The following is an 18,394-nucleotide window of genomic DNA, read 5'->3' on the forward strand; positions in this document are numbered from 1 at the left end:
TACTTTCTAAATGGTGAAAAGCTAGAAATAGTGGAGGCCCAAAGTGACTTGGGGGTCCAAGTACATAGATCATTAAACTGTCATGAACAGATACAGAAAATAATTAAAAAGGTTAATGGTTAAAGGAATAGAATACAAGAAGGAGGGGTGTAGAAGTCATGTTTCGGTTATAGAAAGGTCCAGTTCAGGCCATACCAGGAATAACGTCAGCAGTTCTGGGCACCATAACTTAGGAAGGATATAATGGCCTTGGAAAGAATGCAGCATAGCTTTACTGGAATGATACCTGAATTACATTACGGAGAGATTACACAAGCTAGCATTATTCCCTGGAATTTAGAAATCACCCTTCAACTTTCATCAAAGTTTAAGGTAGTAAGGGGAACAGATAGGGTAGACAGAGAGCAACTATTTCTGCTGATCAGTTAGTCTAGGACTAGGGGGCAGAGTCTAAAAATTAGAGCAAAGACTTTTCAGGAATGAAATTAGAAACATTTCCACACACAAAGGGTGATCGAAGTTTGGAACTCTCTTCCACAAATGGTAATTGATGCTGGATCAATTGTAAATTTTAAATCTGAGATTGATAGATTTTTTTTTTTGATAACTAAAGATATTTAGGATATGGGGCAAAGGTGAGTATATGGAGTTAGATTGCAGATCAATCAAGATCTCATTGAATGGTGGAACAGGCTCGAGGGGCTGAATGGCCTCCTCCTGTTCCTATGGGAGAAAACTTTGCCAATAAGGGTATTTTCTATAGAGGGTAACAGTTAGAATGGGGTTATGCCAGCAAAAACTTTTGGAAGCATTTAAACAACAAAAAAGACAGGCTACTGGGAGAAGACCGTTTTTCTAACTGGACAAGCAAAGATAGACCAAATTCCACCTATATTCATGATACAGCACAGGAAGTGGCCATTCGGCCCATTGTGTCTGTGCCAGCTCTTTGAAAGAGCTATCCAATTAGTCCCACTCCCCTATTTCCCGGTAGCCCTATAAATTTTGTATTTTTCAAATATTTATCCAATTCCCTTTTCAAAGTTACTATTGAATCTGCTTCCACCGCACTTTCAGGCAGCGCATTCCAGATCACAATTTGCTGTGTAAAAAAAAATTCTCATCTCCCCTCTGCTTCTTTTGCCAATCACCTTAAATCTGTGTTCTCTAGTTACTGACCTTCTTGTTAGTGGAAATAGTTTCTCCCTATTTATTCTATTAAAACCTTTCATAGTTTTGAACTCACCAATTACATCTCCCCTTAACCGGCAGTGCTCGAAGAGCAGCTTCTCCAGTCTTCCCACATAATTGAAGTCCCTCATCCCTGGTACTATTTTAGTAAATATCCTCTGCATCCTCTCTAAGACTTATCATGTGAAATTAGAGACAACAGTTTCCCGAGGGAGCTGTGGGCAACATTAAGTTCCCCAATGAGACAACACGACACAAATCACTTGAAAGAACTTTTATTTTCTTATTGAACTGTTGTGTACACATTCTGAATTTATTTTCATAGTCCATTTAAAAGACTTACACAAATCAAAAAACAAGATTCTTTTTAATATGTTTTGCACTACTGTTACACAACCATGTATGTGTGTGCCACAAAGGTCTCAAAAGCGACTGGAGGCAGATTACTGGTCAGTACAAACAAAGCAGGAAAGCAGCTACAAGATATACAGATGTGAGTCTGCTCCACACTCACTACCAGAGGTCACCTAAAGTTCAACTGCACGTTTGTTCAGCTAAAAGTGATTTCAATTTATTTTTTCAGTGCAGAGTGAGTTTTCCAGTGGACTAACAGACGAAAAGGCCAAACAGATGAGTTATACATCTGTGGAATGCAATTGTAAAAAACAGGAAATCCATTATGACACTCAGCATTTTTGTACGTTCCCACTCAGGACTTTTTCCCTCCAGAATAGTGTCGTCTTTTTTCCCCACGGTGCACATTAGCAGCCCTGTTAGCAGAGAACTATCAGGCCACTCAGTTCATGCACAGAACCTACTGGACCACACTGATAGACTGTACAGTCTACTGGTTGAGAGCAAGCTCATCCTTCAGACACCATTGGGAGAGATTAAGTCAATTAAAGTTAGTGATTCTGTCAAAATTCACAATTGGGCACAGACAGTATGTTAAGTAAGCTAACAGAGGATGAGATTGATTCGGATTGCATCAATAAAGTCTGTGCACATTTTTTTGCTCATGGTCTAACTTTAGGAAACTTTTCAAAGCAGTATTCAGGCTGCAAAGCAACTGCTAAATGAATCTGTGTCATGCAGATTCCTCCCCCCACACAAATGGTCCATAGTTTCATTAACAGGAAGTTGCAGGGAAAGGTCTAGGTTTGTGTGATAAATCTGAAGAAACATAATAGTTTAGTATCAGAATACCAAAAGCACTTATTCAATACTAATTAGAATTCAACAGGATTTGTGGTGGGGGGAGGCTGTGAAGTTATTACACCACGTGATTGAGCTTTGTGCAAGTATAATATAAAAAATATCAGGAAAAGTTGGCTGCATGTGAATGCAAGACAGGAAAGAATATCATAAGTTGCTGCAATGGCGCAGTTGTTACAGTCCCCATTGGTGCTGAGGATGGGAGAAAGAGTGGGGCACAGGGAACCCAGAACAGAACAAACGGAGAGAGCACAGCTAATCAAGCACTACAGTCAATCTCCACACATCAGGTACAGAACATGAACACAACAAGGACTCAGAAAGTGGTCAGTGCGCCACAATAGCTTGTGTGGGAGGAGAAAGTGGGGAGGGCAGGGAGAGAAGAGAGAAGTGAGCCTGTTTTCACATAACTGCACCAACACCTACAGGACAAACACTGGGGAAACCAGCATTCTGATCACGTAAAAGGTGGCCCCAATATTAAGGCTGTGGTAACGATAGAAGGTCACCAGCATTTTCTTCCCTATACATTCCCATGATTACTGGAGAAGAGCCTGCACTGTCACCGCATAGCTGGGGAAGCCAAGCAGTCATCCACACAGAGGCAGCTAGAGACACTGTGCCTCCATGAGTATGAACAGGGCAGGAGGGTGCAGAGGATGGGGTTTACCATTGGGAGAGTGAACTTGGGCAAAAGCAATGAGGAATGCAAACCCCAGGTCTATTTAAGGGGGGGGGGGGGGGGGGGGGGGAAGTCACAAAGCAGGAACAATTAAGGAAGCTCTCTGCCTTTCAGGGTCGATTAACAAACAGCAAGTCCCTCTCCAAACAGTGCTCAGAGAATGCAATTCTACCACATTACTCTTCTCTCCCCCTACCTTCCTCCACCCCTCCCAATATGACCATGGGCTAAGTTTAGCAGCCGAAGAAATTCTGACCCATCTATCAGTTGGTTTACTACCATGATATCCAGCCAGATGAAGCCAACAATCACAAGCAGAGCACCTGAGAGCTGCACCTGGTGCCAAGGTCTTCCCCTCCAGTGTTTTGTCAGTGCATCAGAATGCTGCGTGCTGGTGTGAAGAAGCTCAGTGCAGGTAATCTTGGAGTCAAGGCAATGGTACGATTGCTGAAAAACAAATGCCGTAGGGGAGCAAGAGGAGCAAAGAGGGGATGTTGGGGCAGTTTAGCCAGACAGGAGCAGGTGAAAGTGAATAAATGGGAAAGTTGGAAGTGTAACAGCTGGTTTAGTGCTGCCCATCGCCAGTCTCCCCTTCATCTACCTGGTTGTCGGATGTCCATAACTGTAAAAAAAGAAAAAAACTTAAGTAAAAATCAAGGAATTCTCATTGAAACACTAGTAGGAACAGTTTTTAAAAAAATTAAAAGTGAGTTTGTAGCACTTCAATTAAGAAAATAGCAGCAAGTTTGAATACTGATGCGTAATTTCGTAGGTAACACAAAATGGGCATCACTGCTCTGGAACATAGGAACAGGAATCGGCCATTCAGTCTATTTAAACATTGGATAACCATGGCAGCTCTTTCTTTTTAATTCCAATTCTCTGTCTTTTATACTCTTACAAGTAAGCATCTACCTTCCTTTTAAAACATCTCAACTAAATTTTCATCCCTCGGCTTTGAAGAACTTATTCCACACTCTCACCATCCTCTTGTGTAAAGACATTTGCCTACTATAAACCAGCACTGCTTGAACTCCAAGTTTCTAGGTTCTTGTTCTGGGCTCTCCTGCCAATTCCCTTCACCTCAGACATTCTCTTAACCCCATATCTAGTCAATATAACACCACTTTTACAAAGTGCATCATTGCATTGCCCCTTTATCCCACCTGCTAGTCTGGTGAAACATCGTTTCTTCAACAGTATATCCTCTCAAGTGCTCTGGATTACTAGTCCAGAAACAAAACCACTGCGCTACCATACCTGTGTAACATTTAATAGAAGATTCTAAACAAGGTTTACCCAGCACTCAGTATATCTGCAGTAGACACTTCTTGCTTTTATATTCTTAGCATTACCTGCTGCCCACAACAAGCTAACGTTTGTCTACAGCCATTCTGCCTACTCATCGAGTCTATTGTGAAGAGAGCAGGAAATAGCAACTTGACATACCTTAGATGAGCAGGACAAATGACAGCAGATGCAGGCTGACGTAGTGCAGTGTGAGGTGGTATAGTTCAGATGTAGACTGTCAAGTAACTAAAATCTAAATGCGGAGTGGGGGTCGGGGGGGGTGTTGGCAGGGTTTGATGAACAAAAGCTAGCTCGTAGTGGGCGGTATCAGGCAACCCCCCACCTGCCAAGACTGAGGCACACATTATTTCACCACAAGCAGCCGTTCTGGCCAATGAGTTTGCTTCAATTTTTGTCAGTTCCCCAGGGGAGACTCTTTCCTGATCACCCCCACAAATCCGAAAAGGACAAAGGGTGGGAAGGTGATGAGAGCCCAGGTAGTCCTGGAAGATAAATGAAAGCAGGAGACACAGGAGGCGCTCCTCTAGCCAAAAAGGAAGGTGCCTTGAGCAAGACTGAGACCCGGAGACCTGTGTGCTTCCATTGTAATAAAGCAGGGCATTTAAAAGCTGACTGCTGGAAACTAAAGGGGAAACAACTAGGGTTAATCAGGGCACACTCGCTGAGTGAAGATGCGGGCCCAATGGAAAACAAAGAACGGGCTGTGGCTTTGACTGCAGTAAGAGTGCAACCCAGGAAGCTTACTACAGCCAGTGCAGGAAAAGTTAATCGGATTCTTGAAGATATTAGGGTTTTGTATTTGAAGGGAACACAATCCCATGTCCCTCGAGTGAGGCAAGCAAGCCCATAGTGATTCTCAGGGACACAGGGGCCACCAGATCCCTTTTACTGGGAAAAGGCCTGACCTTTCCCCCAGAAAGTGCAGTGAACACCAAAATGGTGGTGAACGGTATTGGAGGGCAGTGCATGCCTGTACCTGTACACCGGGCGCACCTAGTGTGACCTAGTTTCAGGACCAGTGATAGTAGGGATTGTCTCTAGTTTGCCTGTAGATGGGGTTGACCTGCTCTTAGGTAATGATCTGGCAGGGGTGAAGGTGGTAGCCCCCACAAGTAACGAAAGAAAGACCGCGGGAGGTCAGAGACAAGGCAGTCTCCTGCAGTTTCCCTGAATGCATAGTGAATCAGGCCATGATCAAACCAGCTCCCCCAGAGGAGACTGCATTGACACTGCAGGCAGATGACCATGAGGTCTGCCTGACTGAGAATTTCTTCGGAAGGTTAGGAGGCCCAGGGAATGAATTAAATGGATTTTCCCCAGCTGAGGCTCAGTGAGCCGACCCAATATTTGCGAGAGTTAGCACAGGCTGCCCAGTCTGAAGTGAAGCAGAGGGAGTCCCTGACTGCTACTTTTTAAAGAATGAGGTATTGATGAGGAAATGGAGTTCTCCTCACAGACCCGAGGGCAAGGAGTGTACAGTAGTTCACCAGTTAGTGGTGCCACAGAGGCACAGGAGTGAAATATTAAGAAGGGCCCACGACACTGCAATGGCTGTACATGGTGGTATATGAAAGACCAAAGCCCACACAAGACAGCGGTTTGACTGGTCAAAACTCCACAAGGATGTGGTGGTGTACTGCAGGAGTTGCCACCTGTGCCAGGTTGAGGGGAAACCCCAACCTACAGTGAAAACTACACCCCTAAGTCCTGTACCAGTGTTAGGAGGACCCTCCAGCACAGGGCTGGTGAACTGTAAGGGACTCCTGCCGAGAACAAAAGGGGACAGGCAGGCAAATGTCTGGCAAAAGTCTAGAAAGAGAAGGGGAAAAAGTGACCCCGAGGGCAGGTTAAAGGAAGCCCGGGAACAATCCCAGATGAAAACCCCTACTACCTGGTCAAGCAACCCAGAAAAATGTGAAATGTTAGACCCCACATCCTCCCATGTAAATGTGGACTCTAGAAACACCCCACCAGGGTTGCAATAAACAGCATTTACAGGAACCAGCAGTGACAAAGAGAGACCTCTAGGGGGCAGAGAAACCATGAGGGTAATGCCTCACCTAGTTGAAGTGTCACAGGAGAATGCAGTTAAGTCAGCACAAATACCTGCAGGTAGGAGTGTCCCAGAGAACAAAAGGGGGAGTAACAGAGACTCCTCCCCACCCCACAGTCAGAGGAAAAGGGAACTACCCATCCCCCAAAGCAAAAAGTCTTTGCATGAATCAGGGAGTTCAGGATAGACCTGTCCCCCTACTAACTCTCCTGAGGAAAAAAAAAGGGAAATTAAAGCAGCCCTGGCACCCAGAACATACCATTTTTAATAATCTTAAGATTGGTGAATGAATGGAAATGGATGAGAGAAATGCATGGCTTTGCTATCTGTATGTTATATTTCTCGCAAACTCTGTAATGAAATGCGCCGTTTTTCTTCAAGTCGCATTTCATTCCCCTGGGTGTGGAGGTGTCAAGCAAACCCCCCGCCTGCCAAGACTGAGGCACACATGATTTCGCCACATGAACATTAAAACTTAAAAATTGCAAGTTCCTGACTGGAAGGATATTTGCATAGTACCAGACAATGTGGAAACAAAGGGAGTCAGTCCCTGCCCCCCAAACACAGAAAGAGACCTGGTCAAACCAGTCGGTTATGTGACCACCTGCTGGCCAACTAGGGCAGTTTTAAACTGGAAAAACAGATTTTGAACTCAGAACACTGTGTGCTCATGGACTGAGAACATCTCCTCTCCTCTCTGCCTGCCTCCATCTCTTTCCCACAGAACTGAATCTTGTGAAAACACATGAAACTAAAAGAAAAATTTCCTACGTGAACAAGGTTTTAAGATGACTATTGGGCCCCAATGAAATGCAAGACCATATCTTCAATCAAGGACTACAGCAAGCTCGAGAAACAGTGACAAGATATTGCCTCAAACTGTTCAATTTATCTTTTCTTCTCTTTTCTGTCTCTATCTGCACGTTTATATTGCATGTGCTTGATAGCGTGGGTGCGTTGAATATCCGTAGGCGTGAACTGTATTAAAGTTTAAGGTTTAATAAATTTCAATTTCTCCTTTAAACCAAAGAAAGCCTGTTTGTGCTAATTTCTTTGCCTTATAATTGGAAAGTTGCGAACAAGGATTCACAAAGGGGAGCTCAAAACACAGTGTTTAAAATTAAACCCTGTTACAATAAGACAAGGTGAAGATAGTAAGAGACCCCTAGACACCTTTCTCACCTGGTCCTAACAGTGGAAAAAAGTTAAGGAGGTTTAGAATAAAAACAAGGGTCTACTGTCACTTTATAAGCTTCTGGACTCAATATTGACTTCAACAATTTCAGATCATAACCACTGTTCCCATTTTTGTGGATGGCATCTATTGGTAACGATTCTATTACCATTTACACCTCTAAACCCCTCTTTTGTTTCTTTACTTGTCCCTTTACCATTCCCTTTTGCTTTGCACCATCATTTCTTTTGTCATTTAATCCCACCTGCCAGCCACCCTATCAGAAACGTTCCCTTTTCTTTTTCCTCCTCTCCCTCACCCCCTTTCCTTGCCTGGTTTAAAAATTGTCAGCTCACTGTCATTATTTCACACTCACCAATCTGAAAGCTTTAGAAACACAGTTTGAATAGAATCTGCATCGAGAGCATTTCTATTTTTTTTTAAAAAAGGACTGCAATTTAATCTTTGGGAGTTTTGTTTCGTTTGGTCATACGTACAGTTAAATTGTCCCGTAGTAACTGCATAATCAAGGTGCTGTCTTTGTACGAATCGTCAGCCAACTTGTCCAGTTCGGCAATCGCATCATCGAATGCCTGCAAATACAAGGCATGGGTGAGGTTCATTCATCATTGCACAACAGGCTGCTCAGCACCTCTGCAGTCAGCCAACTGCAACACCTGTTATGGTGAAGCTGCTGAGAGCGTCAGCTCTTGAACTGAATGCAAATTTCAGCCTGACACTGCCCTGACAAACCAGTAAAAACACCAGGAATCCATGCAAAAATGGTAGAAAAGACCATCCTGCCAGTTCCAACCCAAAATATGTAGCTTCCCTCTCCCTACCTCCTCACGTTAAGACTTCCACTGATCCCTTGAACAGATATCCACAACTGTTCCTCCTCCACCACCCCCTCTCTGCTGCATGCGTGTAAACTCCCTCATTCACCTTTACAGTAGGATCAGCTGATACTTTCACAGCTGGTGGACTGCTTCCCATCACTGAACCCACTGCTGCTCCTCCCTGCCCCTCCCACAACCGCTGGGATCCCATGTGTGCTAGATGTGGAATCCAGAGTGTGTGTGTGCTGGCCCTGTAATGAGCTTACCTCTCAAAAATCTGCAGTATCCCCCGTGGCTGAAGTGAGCTGCAGATTTGCCCTTCCCCAATGCAAAAGCAAAGTTCGTGATGGTGGACAGTCTGTTTGTGCCTCTTTACCCTTCAGGCCCAGACTCTGAGGTACTTCTCTCTTTGCCCCCCCACCCCCAAACCGACAGACCAACTTCCTGCACCCGACTTGCGGATCCACCCAGTCGCCTCAAGTCCACACCAGCAACCTTTGTGATACAAACCCCAACATACCCAATGCTGCTCATGGAGGACCAAAATCTTAAAGGTGCAGCCTGTAGCTGGACCAACATCAGGACAGATAACCTCCAGAGGCTCTGATACCACAACGTAGCCAGTAACCCAAGCTGTTGACCATGCAATACCCTGCCATATGTAACCAACCCTCCCACCTTAATTATGATTAAAAAGAGTTTTGGTGACTGAGGATACAAGCTCAACTATTCCAAAACTAGGTACGTGTCCCTCATACAGGACATTCATAAGGACACAGCTGCAAGTCATACCCTTTTGCCTGGTCAGGAACTGGTCTCAAATTCCTTAGGGTAAAACATCAACTTCCAGACTGATACCAAACAAATTCTTCACCCTGCAGTAAAACCTCTGGCCAGTATTTATGCTGATCAAGTCAGGTGGAACACTGTCCATCTCTCTCTCTCCTCCATCCCGGATACAGCAAGCACAGTACGAGTGAATGCATTTGTCTATCTGCTTTCTCTTTGCCAGATGCTACCAGTCAGGGTCCCAGTCTTAGAATTCTGAGACTTGGACAGGGGCATCTCTAGGTTCCTGTAGGCAGAGATAAAACCACAGTACCCCTTGGTCCAATCTTACCCACCTGTACTAAACTTTCTAACCAACCTGAAAATAGAATCACCAACATGCAGCCTGCAATATCCCTTGAATTGAAACTGTGCAGCATCAGCTTGATTCAGCTGGTTCCATGTTTGTCTTAGTCAGAAGGTTGTGGGTTCAAACCTCACTCCAGAAGAGAGTGCAGAGTCTACACTGATAGACAATACTGAGGTAATGCTGCATTGCCAGAGCTTCCATGGGTGGGAATGTAAGGATCCCAAATCACAGGGGGTGGCACAGTGGTTAGCAGCGCAGCCTCACAGCTCCAGCGACCCGGGTTCAGTTCTGGGGGCAGCCTGTGCGGAGTTTGCAAGTTCTCCCTGTGACCGTGTGGGTTTTCGCCAGGTGCTCCAGTTTCCTCCCACAGCCAAAGACTTGCAGATTGATAGGTAAATTGGCCATTGTAAATTGCCCCTAGTGTTGGTAGGTGGTAGGAGAATTGAGGAAAGGTGGGGATGTGGTCGGGAATATGGGATTAATGTAGGATTATTATAAATGGGTGGTTGTCGGTCGGCACAGACCCGGTGGGCCGAAGAGCCTGTTTCAGTGCTGTATCTCTAAAATAAAAAAACTATTTGAAGATCAGGGAGCTTATACCTGGTGCCCTGCCAACATTCGTCCCATATTCAAAATCTCCCTTAAAAAGATGATAAATTGGTCGTTCAGCTTGCTTCTGCTGCTAGAATCTTGCTGTGCATGAAATGGCTGCTGGGTTTGCCTGCACAACAGTCACTGCCCTTCAAAATAATCCACTGTATGCAATCTTTCTGGTGGCTGTGATATCAATGCAACTCCTTCCATCTGCACACAGCCTGAATTTAGCAGAATATTCCCAAGATTTCAAATTTCAGACACCCCAGAAAGATTGAAAGCTTCCTGACTGACAGCACACTTCACAAGCTGAATGCTCAGAACCAGTGGTGAATTGAGAGTAAAACAAAGGGACAAAATGGGAGAAATGAGGCAGGGAGTGAATACAATTAAATGAAACTGGAAGGGATGATTTGCAAGGTTTCCATCCTGTCTCTCTATCCTTCTTCACAATACTGAAACACTCCAGAGCTCTGCCCCGATTCTCCAGTTGGTAAAACTATTGTGTAACTGATACATTGACCAGAAGGTCCAAGGGCCACATACTGGTCTGTGATTAATTCACTGATCTCAAACAAAACAGCAGCTGATGGATTATGACCGACCACAGCAGCACTACATAAAAGTAGGGGTGGGGAAGAGGGGAGTAGGTAAGAAATGAGAAACCAGCTGAAGTCACCAAACCCTGATCACTATCCTTAGTGGAGAGTGTGAATATTGGTCAAGGACATTGCTTGGCTATGATGCCCTCACAGTTGACTGGGCATTTGGACCAGTGATCGGTGGGTGCCCTTTGCCAGCGAGAATTAGCACTAATCCAGATTGCAAGGGAGAAACGTGGGGGGGGGGGCGGGGGTGTGAAATTAATCCTTGTGAGATCTACTCAAACACTAATTGGAAGGGGGATATGATGACAGCTGAAGACAGCGTCACGATGTTAGCACCAGTGCACGTTCTCAGCCACATCTTGAATAACTCATTTGTTTTTACTTACCGATTTTGCCAGTTGGCACGCCTTATCAGGACAGTTCAGGATCTCGTAGTAGAACACAGAGAAATTGAGAGCCAGACCAAGTCGGATGGGATGTGTTGGCTCCATTTGTCCCTTACTGATATCAGATGCCCCCTGGTAGGCCTGCTGCGAGTTATCCACCGTAGCTTTGAAAAGGAAGAGAGAAGTTGCTGCTGGTGGTAGGCACTTGTGCACAGAAATCAGGACTGATGACATCTCATTTATAAATTACAACCCACTGCCGACATATAGAACCCATTGTTACAAAATGTGTATCTGCAACGTATGTTCTTATGTTCTATAAATTCTATGAACATAAGAAATAAAATCAGTAGGCCATTCGACCCCTCAAGCCTGTTCTATCAGTAAGTTCATGGCCGACCTGATTGTGGTTTTATATCCACTTTCCAGCCTGCTCCCCACCGCCCCCCCCATAACTCTCAACTCCCTTGTAGATAAAATCTATCTAACTCAGCTTTGAATATATTCAATGACCCAGCCTCCACTGCTCTCTGTGGTACAGAATTCCAAAGCTCAGAAGAAATTCCTCATCTGTATTAAATGGGAAACCCCATAATTTTCCCCTTAGTTCTAGATTCCCCCATGAGGGGAAACATCCTCTCAACATCTATCCTTTCAAGCCCCCTCATAACCTTATTGTTTCAATAAGATCACCACTCATTCTTCTAAACTCCACTGAGTATAGGCCCAACCTGCTTAACCTTTCCTAAGACAATCCCTTCATCTCAGGAAACTACCTAGTGAACCTTCTCTGAACTGCCTCCAAAGCAAAGATATTCCTCTTTAAATAAGGGAGGCAGTGGCATAGTGGTATTGTCACTGGACTAGTAAGCCAAACACCCAGGGTGTTGCTCTGGGGATACAGGTTCAAATTCCACCACAGCAGAAAGTGGAATTTGAATTCAATTAACAAATCTGGAATTAAAAGCTAGTCTAATGATGGCCATGAAACCATTGTCAATTGTTGTAAAAACCCATCTGGTTCACTAATGTCCTTTAGGGCAGGAAATCTGCTGTCCTTACCTGGTCTGACCTACATGTGACTCCACCCACAGCAATGTGGTTGACTCTTACATGCCCTCTGAAATGGTCTAGCAAGCCACTCAGTTGTATCTAACCGCTACGAAGTCAGTAAAAAGGAATGAAACTGGACAGACCACCCGGCATCAACCCAGGCACTGGAAACAACAACGGCAAACCCAGCCCTGTCGACCCTGCAAAGTCCTCCTCACTAACATCTGGGGGTTTGTGCCAAAGTTGGGAGAGCTGTCCCACAGACTAGTCAAGCAACAGCCTGACATAGTTATACTCACGGAATCATACCTTACAATGTCCCGGACACTGCCATCATTATTTATTTATTTAGAGATACAGCACTGAAACAGGCCCTTCGGCCCACCGAGTCTGTGCCGACCAACAACCACCCATTTATACTAACCCTGCAGTAATCCCATATTCCCTACCACATACCTACACTCGGGACAATTTACAATGGCCAATTTACCTATCACCTGCAAGTCTTTGGCTGTGGGAGGAAACCGGAGCACCCGGCGAAAGCCCACGCGGTCACAGGGAGAACTTGCAAACTCCGCACAGGCAGTACCCAGAATCGAACCCGGTTCCCTGGAGCTGTGAGGCTGTGGTGGCGGCACAGTGGTATACAGCGGGGAGCAAGTTGCCGTAAGAGTCCTCAAATTCGACTCCGAACCCCAAGAAGTCTCATGGCATCAGGTCAAACATGGGCTGATTACCACCTCCCGCCCTCCCTCAGCTGATGAGTCAGTACTCCTCCATGTTGAACACCACTTGGAGGAAGCACTGAGGGTGGCAAGGGCACAAAATGTACTCTGGGTGGGGGACTTCAATGTCCATCACTAAGAGTGGCTCGGTGGCACCACTACTGACCGAGCTGGCCGAGTCCTAAAGGACATAGCTGTTAGACTGGGTCTGCGGCAGATGCTGAGGGAACCAAGAGGGAAAAACATACTTGACCTCGTTCTCACCAATCTGCCTGCCGCAGATGCATCTGTCATAGACAGTATTGATAGGAGTGACCACGCACAGTCCTTGTGGAGACTAAGTCCCGCCTTCACATTGAGGATACCGTCCATCGTGTTGTGTGGCACTATCACCGTGCTAAATGGGATAGATTTCGAACAGTTCTGGCAGTGCAAAACTGGGCATCCATGAGGCGCTGTGGGCCATCAGCAGCAGCAGAATTGTACTCAACTACAATCTGTAACCTCATGGCTCGGCATATCCCCCACTCTGCCATTACCATCAAGCCGGGGGATCAACCCTGGTTCAATGAAGAGTGCAGGAGGGCAAGCCAGGAGCAGCATCAGACATACCTCAAAATGAGCGGTCAGCCTGGTGAGGCTACAACAGAGGACTACATGTATGCCAAACTGTGTAAGCAGCATGCAACAGACAAAGCTAAGCGATCCCATAACCAACGGATCAGATCTAAGCTCTGCAGTCCTACCACATCCAGCCGTAAATGGTGGTGGACAATTAAACAACTAACTGGAGGAGGTGGCTCCACAAATATCCCCATCCTCAATGATGGGGGAGCCCAGCACATCAATGCAAAAGATAAGGCTGAAGCATTTGCAACAATCTTCAGCTAGAAGTGCCGAGTTGATGATCCATCTCGGCCTCCTCCTGAAATCCCCAGCATCACAGATGCCAGACTTCAGCCAATTCAATTCATTCCGCGTGATGTCAATAAACGACTGAAGGCATTGGATGCTGCAAAGGCTATGGGCCCTGACAACATTCCGGCAATTGTACTGAAGACCTGTGCTGCAGAACTTGCCGCGCCCCTAGCCAAGCTGTTCCAGTACAGCTACAACACTGGCATCTACCCGGCAATGTGGAAAATTGCCCAGTTATGTCCTGTACACAAAAAGTAGGACAAGTCCAGCCCAGCCAATTACCACCCCATCGGTCTACTCTCAATCATCAGTAAATTGATGGAAGGTGTCATCAAGCAGCACTTGCTTAGCAATAACCTGCTGAGTGATGCTCAGTTTGGGTTCCGCAAGGGCCACTCAGCTCCTGACCTCAATACAGCCTTGGTTCAAACATGGACAAAAGAGCTGAACTCAAGAGGTGAGGTGAGAGTGACTGCCCTTGACATCAAGGCAGCATTTGACCAAGTATGGCATCAAGGAGCCCTAGCCAAACTGAAGTCAATGGGAATCAGGGGGAAAACTCTCCACTGGTTGGAGTCATACCTAATTGTAAAGGAAGATGGTTGTGGCTGTGGAAGTCAATCATCTGAGCTCCAGGACATCGCTGCAGGAGTTCCTCAGGGTAGTGTCCAAGGCCCAACCATCTTCAGCTGCTTCATCAATGACCTTCCTTCAATCATAAGGTCAGAAGTGGGATGTTTGCTGATGATTGTGCAATGTTCAGCACCATCCTCAAATACTGAAGCAGTTTGTGTAGAAATGCAGCAAGATCTGGACAATATCCAGGCTTGGGCTGATAAGTGGCAAGTAACATTCGGGCCACACAAGTGCCAGGAAATGACCATCTCCAACAAGACAGAATCTAACTATCTCCCCTTGACATTCAGTGGCATTACTGAACCCCCCACTATCAACATCCTAGGGGCTACCATTGACCAGAAACTGAACTGGAGTAGCCATATAAATACTGTGGCTACAAAAGCAGGTCAGAGGCTCGGAATCCTGTGGCAAGTAACTCATCTCCTGACTCCCCAAAGCCTGTCCAACATCTACAAGGCACATGTCAGGATGGAATACTCTCCACTTGCCTGGATGGGTGCAGCTCCAACAACACTCAAGAAGCTCGACACCATCCAGGACAAAGCAGCCCACTTGATTGGCACCCCATCCACCACCTTCAACATTCACTGCCTCCACTACTGACGCAGAGCGTCAGCAGTGTGTACCATCTACAAGATGCACTGCAGCAACACAGTGGCGCAGTGGTTAGCACCGCAGCCTCACAGCTCCAGCGACCGGGGTTCAATTCTGGGTACTCCCTGTGTCTGCGTGGGTTTCCTCCGGGTGCTCTGGTTTCCTCCCACAGCCAAAAGACTTGCAGGTTGATAGGTAAATTGGCCATTATAAATTGCCCCTAATATAGGTAGGTGGTAGGGGAATATAGGGACAGGTGAGGATGTATGGGGACAGGTGAGGATGTAGTAGGAATATGGGATTAGTGTAGGATTAGTATAAATGGGTGGTTAATGGTTGGCACAGACTCGGTGGGATGAAGGGCCTGTTTCAGTGCTGTATCTCTAAATCTAAAGCTAAAAAATAAATCTAAATCTAAAACACACCAAGGCCCCTTCGACAGCACCTTCCAAACCCATGACCTCTACCAACTGTGCCAGGGCGGCACAGTGGTTAGCACCGCAGCCTCACAGCTCCAGGAACCCGGGTTCGATTCTGGGTACTGCCTGTGTGGAGTTTGCAAGTTCTCCCTGTGTCTGCGTGGGTTTTCCCCGGGTGCTCCGGTTTCCTCCCACAGCCAAAGACTTGCAGGTGATAGGTAAATTGGCCATTGTAAATTGCCCGTAATGTAGGTAGGTGATAGGGAATATGGGATTACTGTAGGGTTAGTATAAATGGGTGGTTGTTGGTCGGCACTGACTCGGTGGGCCGAAGGGCCTGTTTCAGTGCTGTATCTCTAAATAAAAAATAAATAAACTAGAAGGACAAGGGCAGCAAATGCATGGGAATGTCACCACCTACAAGTTCCCCTCCAAGTCACACACCATCCTGACTTTGAACTATATTGCTGTTCCTTCACTGTTGCTGGGTCAAAATCCTGGAACTCCCTTCCTAACAGCACTGTGGGTGTACCTACCTTACTTGGTCTGCAGCGGTTTAAGAAGGCAGCTCACCACCACCTTCTCAAGGGAAATTAAGGATGGGTAATAAATGCTTGCCTAGCCAGCGACGCCCATATTCCATGAATGAATAAATAAAAAGTACTCTAGGTGTGATCTCACCAACGCCCTGTACAGTTGTAGCAAAGCTTCCCTCCCTTTATACTCCACCCCTCTTGCAATAAAGGCCAACATTCTACTTGCCTTCCTAACGTCTTGCTGTACGTGTATGCTTTTTGTAATTCATGTACGAAGACTCCCAGATCCCTCTGTACTGCAGCATTCTGCAGACTCTCTCCATATAAATAATATTCTGCTTTTCTATTCTTCCCACCAAAGTGGACAACCTCACAAACACCAACACAAAAACTGGTCTGTGCTGTGTCTATGCTCCAAATGAGCCTCCTCCCCATCCTACATCATCTCACCTATCAGCATATGCTTCTATTCCTTTCTCCCTCATATGTTTATCTAGCTCCTCACATCTACGCTATTCACCTCAACCACTCTATGCAGTAGTGATTTTTATTTTACTAATAACACTCTTGTTAAGCAACTTGGGACGTTTTGCTACCTTAAAAGCACTTTATAAATACAAATTGTCGTTGCTACACTAACAGTGGGCAGGATCTCACATTTCCAAGAACTGATGCAAGTTGCAAACATAATCAATTTAAACAAAGGATATCCTTGAGAAAAGCCATACATCTGGAGACCTGCCATTGTTGACTAGTGTGGATTATAAAATTGGACAAGTTCCTTTGTGTCTTTCGTGGTCTGTAACTGTGTATCGGAGGCTTTGGCGAGAAGCTGCGTTTATTGCCATGAACAGATACAGGAAATATCAATAACTCCTTCATTTACAGAAAAAAATTCAGACGTAAATTTACTTAATATGTAAAACGAGAGAGAAAGCACAATAACAAAAATGGAACTCCATTTAAACCCTTATAAGTACCATTTGCAACTAAGATTGCTCCCAAAAATACAAACGTTAAGTTTCCCATACATCCTTCGAGCTGTTCTTTTGGTCCCCACCAGAGCTAGTTGTAATCTTGTGGGTACATGTCATGGTCCCAAATCATGAATGCTGCATGAACCTGCAGATGGGAGATCCAATCGAACAGCTCATTTGACTTACAGGGAGAATCCTGTAGGTAAAATAACAAACTCCAAATATGCTGTGGTCAGAGTTGGCACATAAAAGTGATCAGCTCTCCAAACACACCTTTCTTTTCGTCTCCACACGCAACCTCAGAGAGGTATCTGAAGTAATCTCCTTTCATTTTCAGATAGAAGACCTTGCTTTCAGCCTGAGTTGCTTTCGCGATAAGGTGAGTGTCCAGGAGTTTCTGAATGAAAAGGTAGCAAATAAAAACATCAGATACTGTACAAAAATACCACTCATTCACCAGTGTTACTTAGAGTAAGGGCATCAAAGCACTACTGCAAGTAAAACCAATGTTAATAAGCTTTAAAGCTGACTGATATGATTCTTGTTTGCCTCTCATATTACCAAACCTATAATCAGCTTTTTTTAAAGATACATTTGTTCCTGAGGATATGGAAAATGCTGCATTAATTGCCTATCTCTAGTTACTATGACACCAGAATGATACTGGATCTAGAAGAGATAAATTAGGAGGACAGTTTGTTTAGACTAACCTCATATGCTCAAGCATAGAAGCTAAACGGCTGATCTGAATGGCCTCCTTCTGTGCCGTAACCATTCCATGATTCTATCTAATTGAGACGTTTAAGATGATTTGATAGGTAGATAGCGAGAAACTATTTCTCTGGTGAGGCAAACATAACCTTAAAATTAGAGCCAGATAGATTTTTGTTAGGCAAGGGTATTAAAAGTGATGGAACAAATTTGGGTAGATGGAGTTAAGATACTTGTCGCTCGTAATCTTTTGGAATGGCAGAAAAGGCTCAGGCAGCTGAATCCTGTTCCGAAATTCCAACAAGGCGTCTTCTAACAAAGCCAATTGAGTGGGCATTGAGTCAACTGTGTAGCATGGACCAGGTAAGGCTGGCAGGTTCATTAGTGAGAACAACTGTCATTTTTCCTGGTGGCAGCACTCAAAATTTATTTAATCCAATTTACCAATGTGGGATTTGACCTCCCAACCTCTGGGTTACTAGTTCAGTACCATAACCACAACGCTAGCCAGTGGTTCAACTTGGGTTGCATGGGAAGAGTGCTTTTGGAGCCAGTGGTTCACTCTAGCTCTAAATGTACTCTTCCACACAACCCAAGTTGGGTGAGGCAAAATCTAATTGGAGTTTTGAAT

The 18,394-nt window shown here is 45.2% G+C and overlaps 1 protein-coding gene across 2 annotated transcripts in view; it reads right to left on the reverse strand.

Annotated features, from left to right (window-relative positions):
* Positions 1-1,450: 1,450 nt before the first annotated feature.
* The window catches only part of LOC137378387 (14-3-3 protein beta/alpha-1-like), a 46,332-nt gene continuing 29,388 nt past the window's right edge, over positions 1,451-18,394 (reverse strand). For both annotated transcript variants that reach the window (XM_068048666.1, XM_068048667.1), the window contains exons 3-6: positions 17,326-17,449; positions 11,192-11,355; positions 8,124-8,219; positions 1,451-3,710 (exon numbers count right to left, since the gene is read on the reverse strand). In XM_068048666.1, coding sequence (XP_067904767.1) covers positions 3,654-3,710; positions 8,124-8,219; positions 11,192-11,355; positions 17,326-17,449 — 441 coding nt within the window. In that variant the 3' untranslated portion in view covers positions 1,451-3,653. The remainder of the gene's footprint in view (positions 3,711-8,123; positions 8,220-11,191; positions 11,356-17,325; positions 17,450-18,394) is intronic.

This window comes from Heterodontus francisci, chromosome 16 (genome assembly GCF_036365525.1).
Source record: "Heterodontus francisci isolate sHetFra1 chromosome 16, sHetFra1.hap1, whole genome shotgun sequence".
In the NCBI taxonomy this organism is placed as follows: Eukaryota; Metazoa; Chordata; class Chondrichthyes; order Heterodontiformes; family Heterodontidae; genus Heterodontus; species Heterodontus francisci.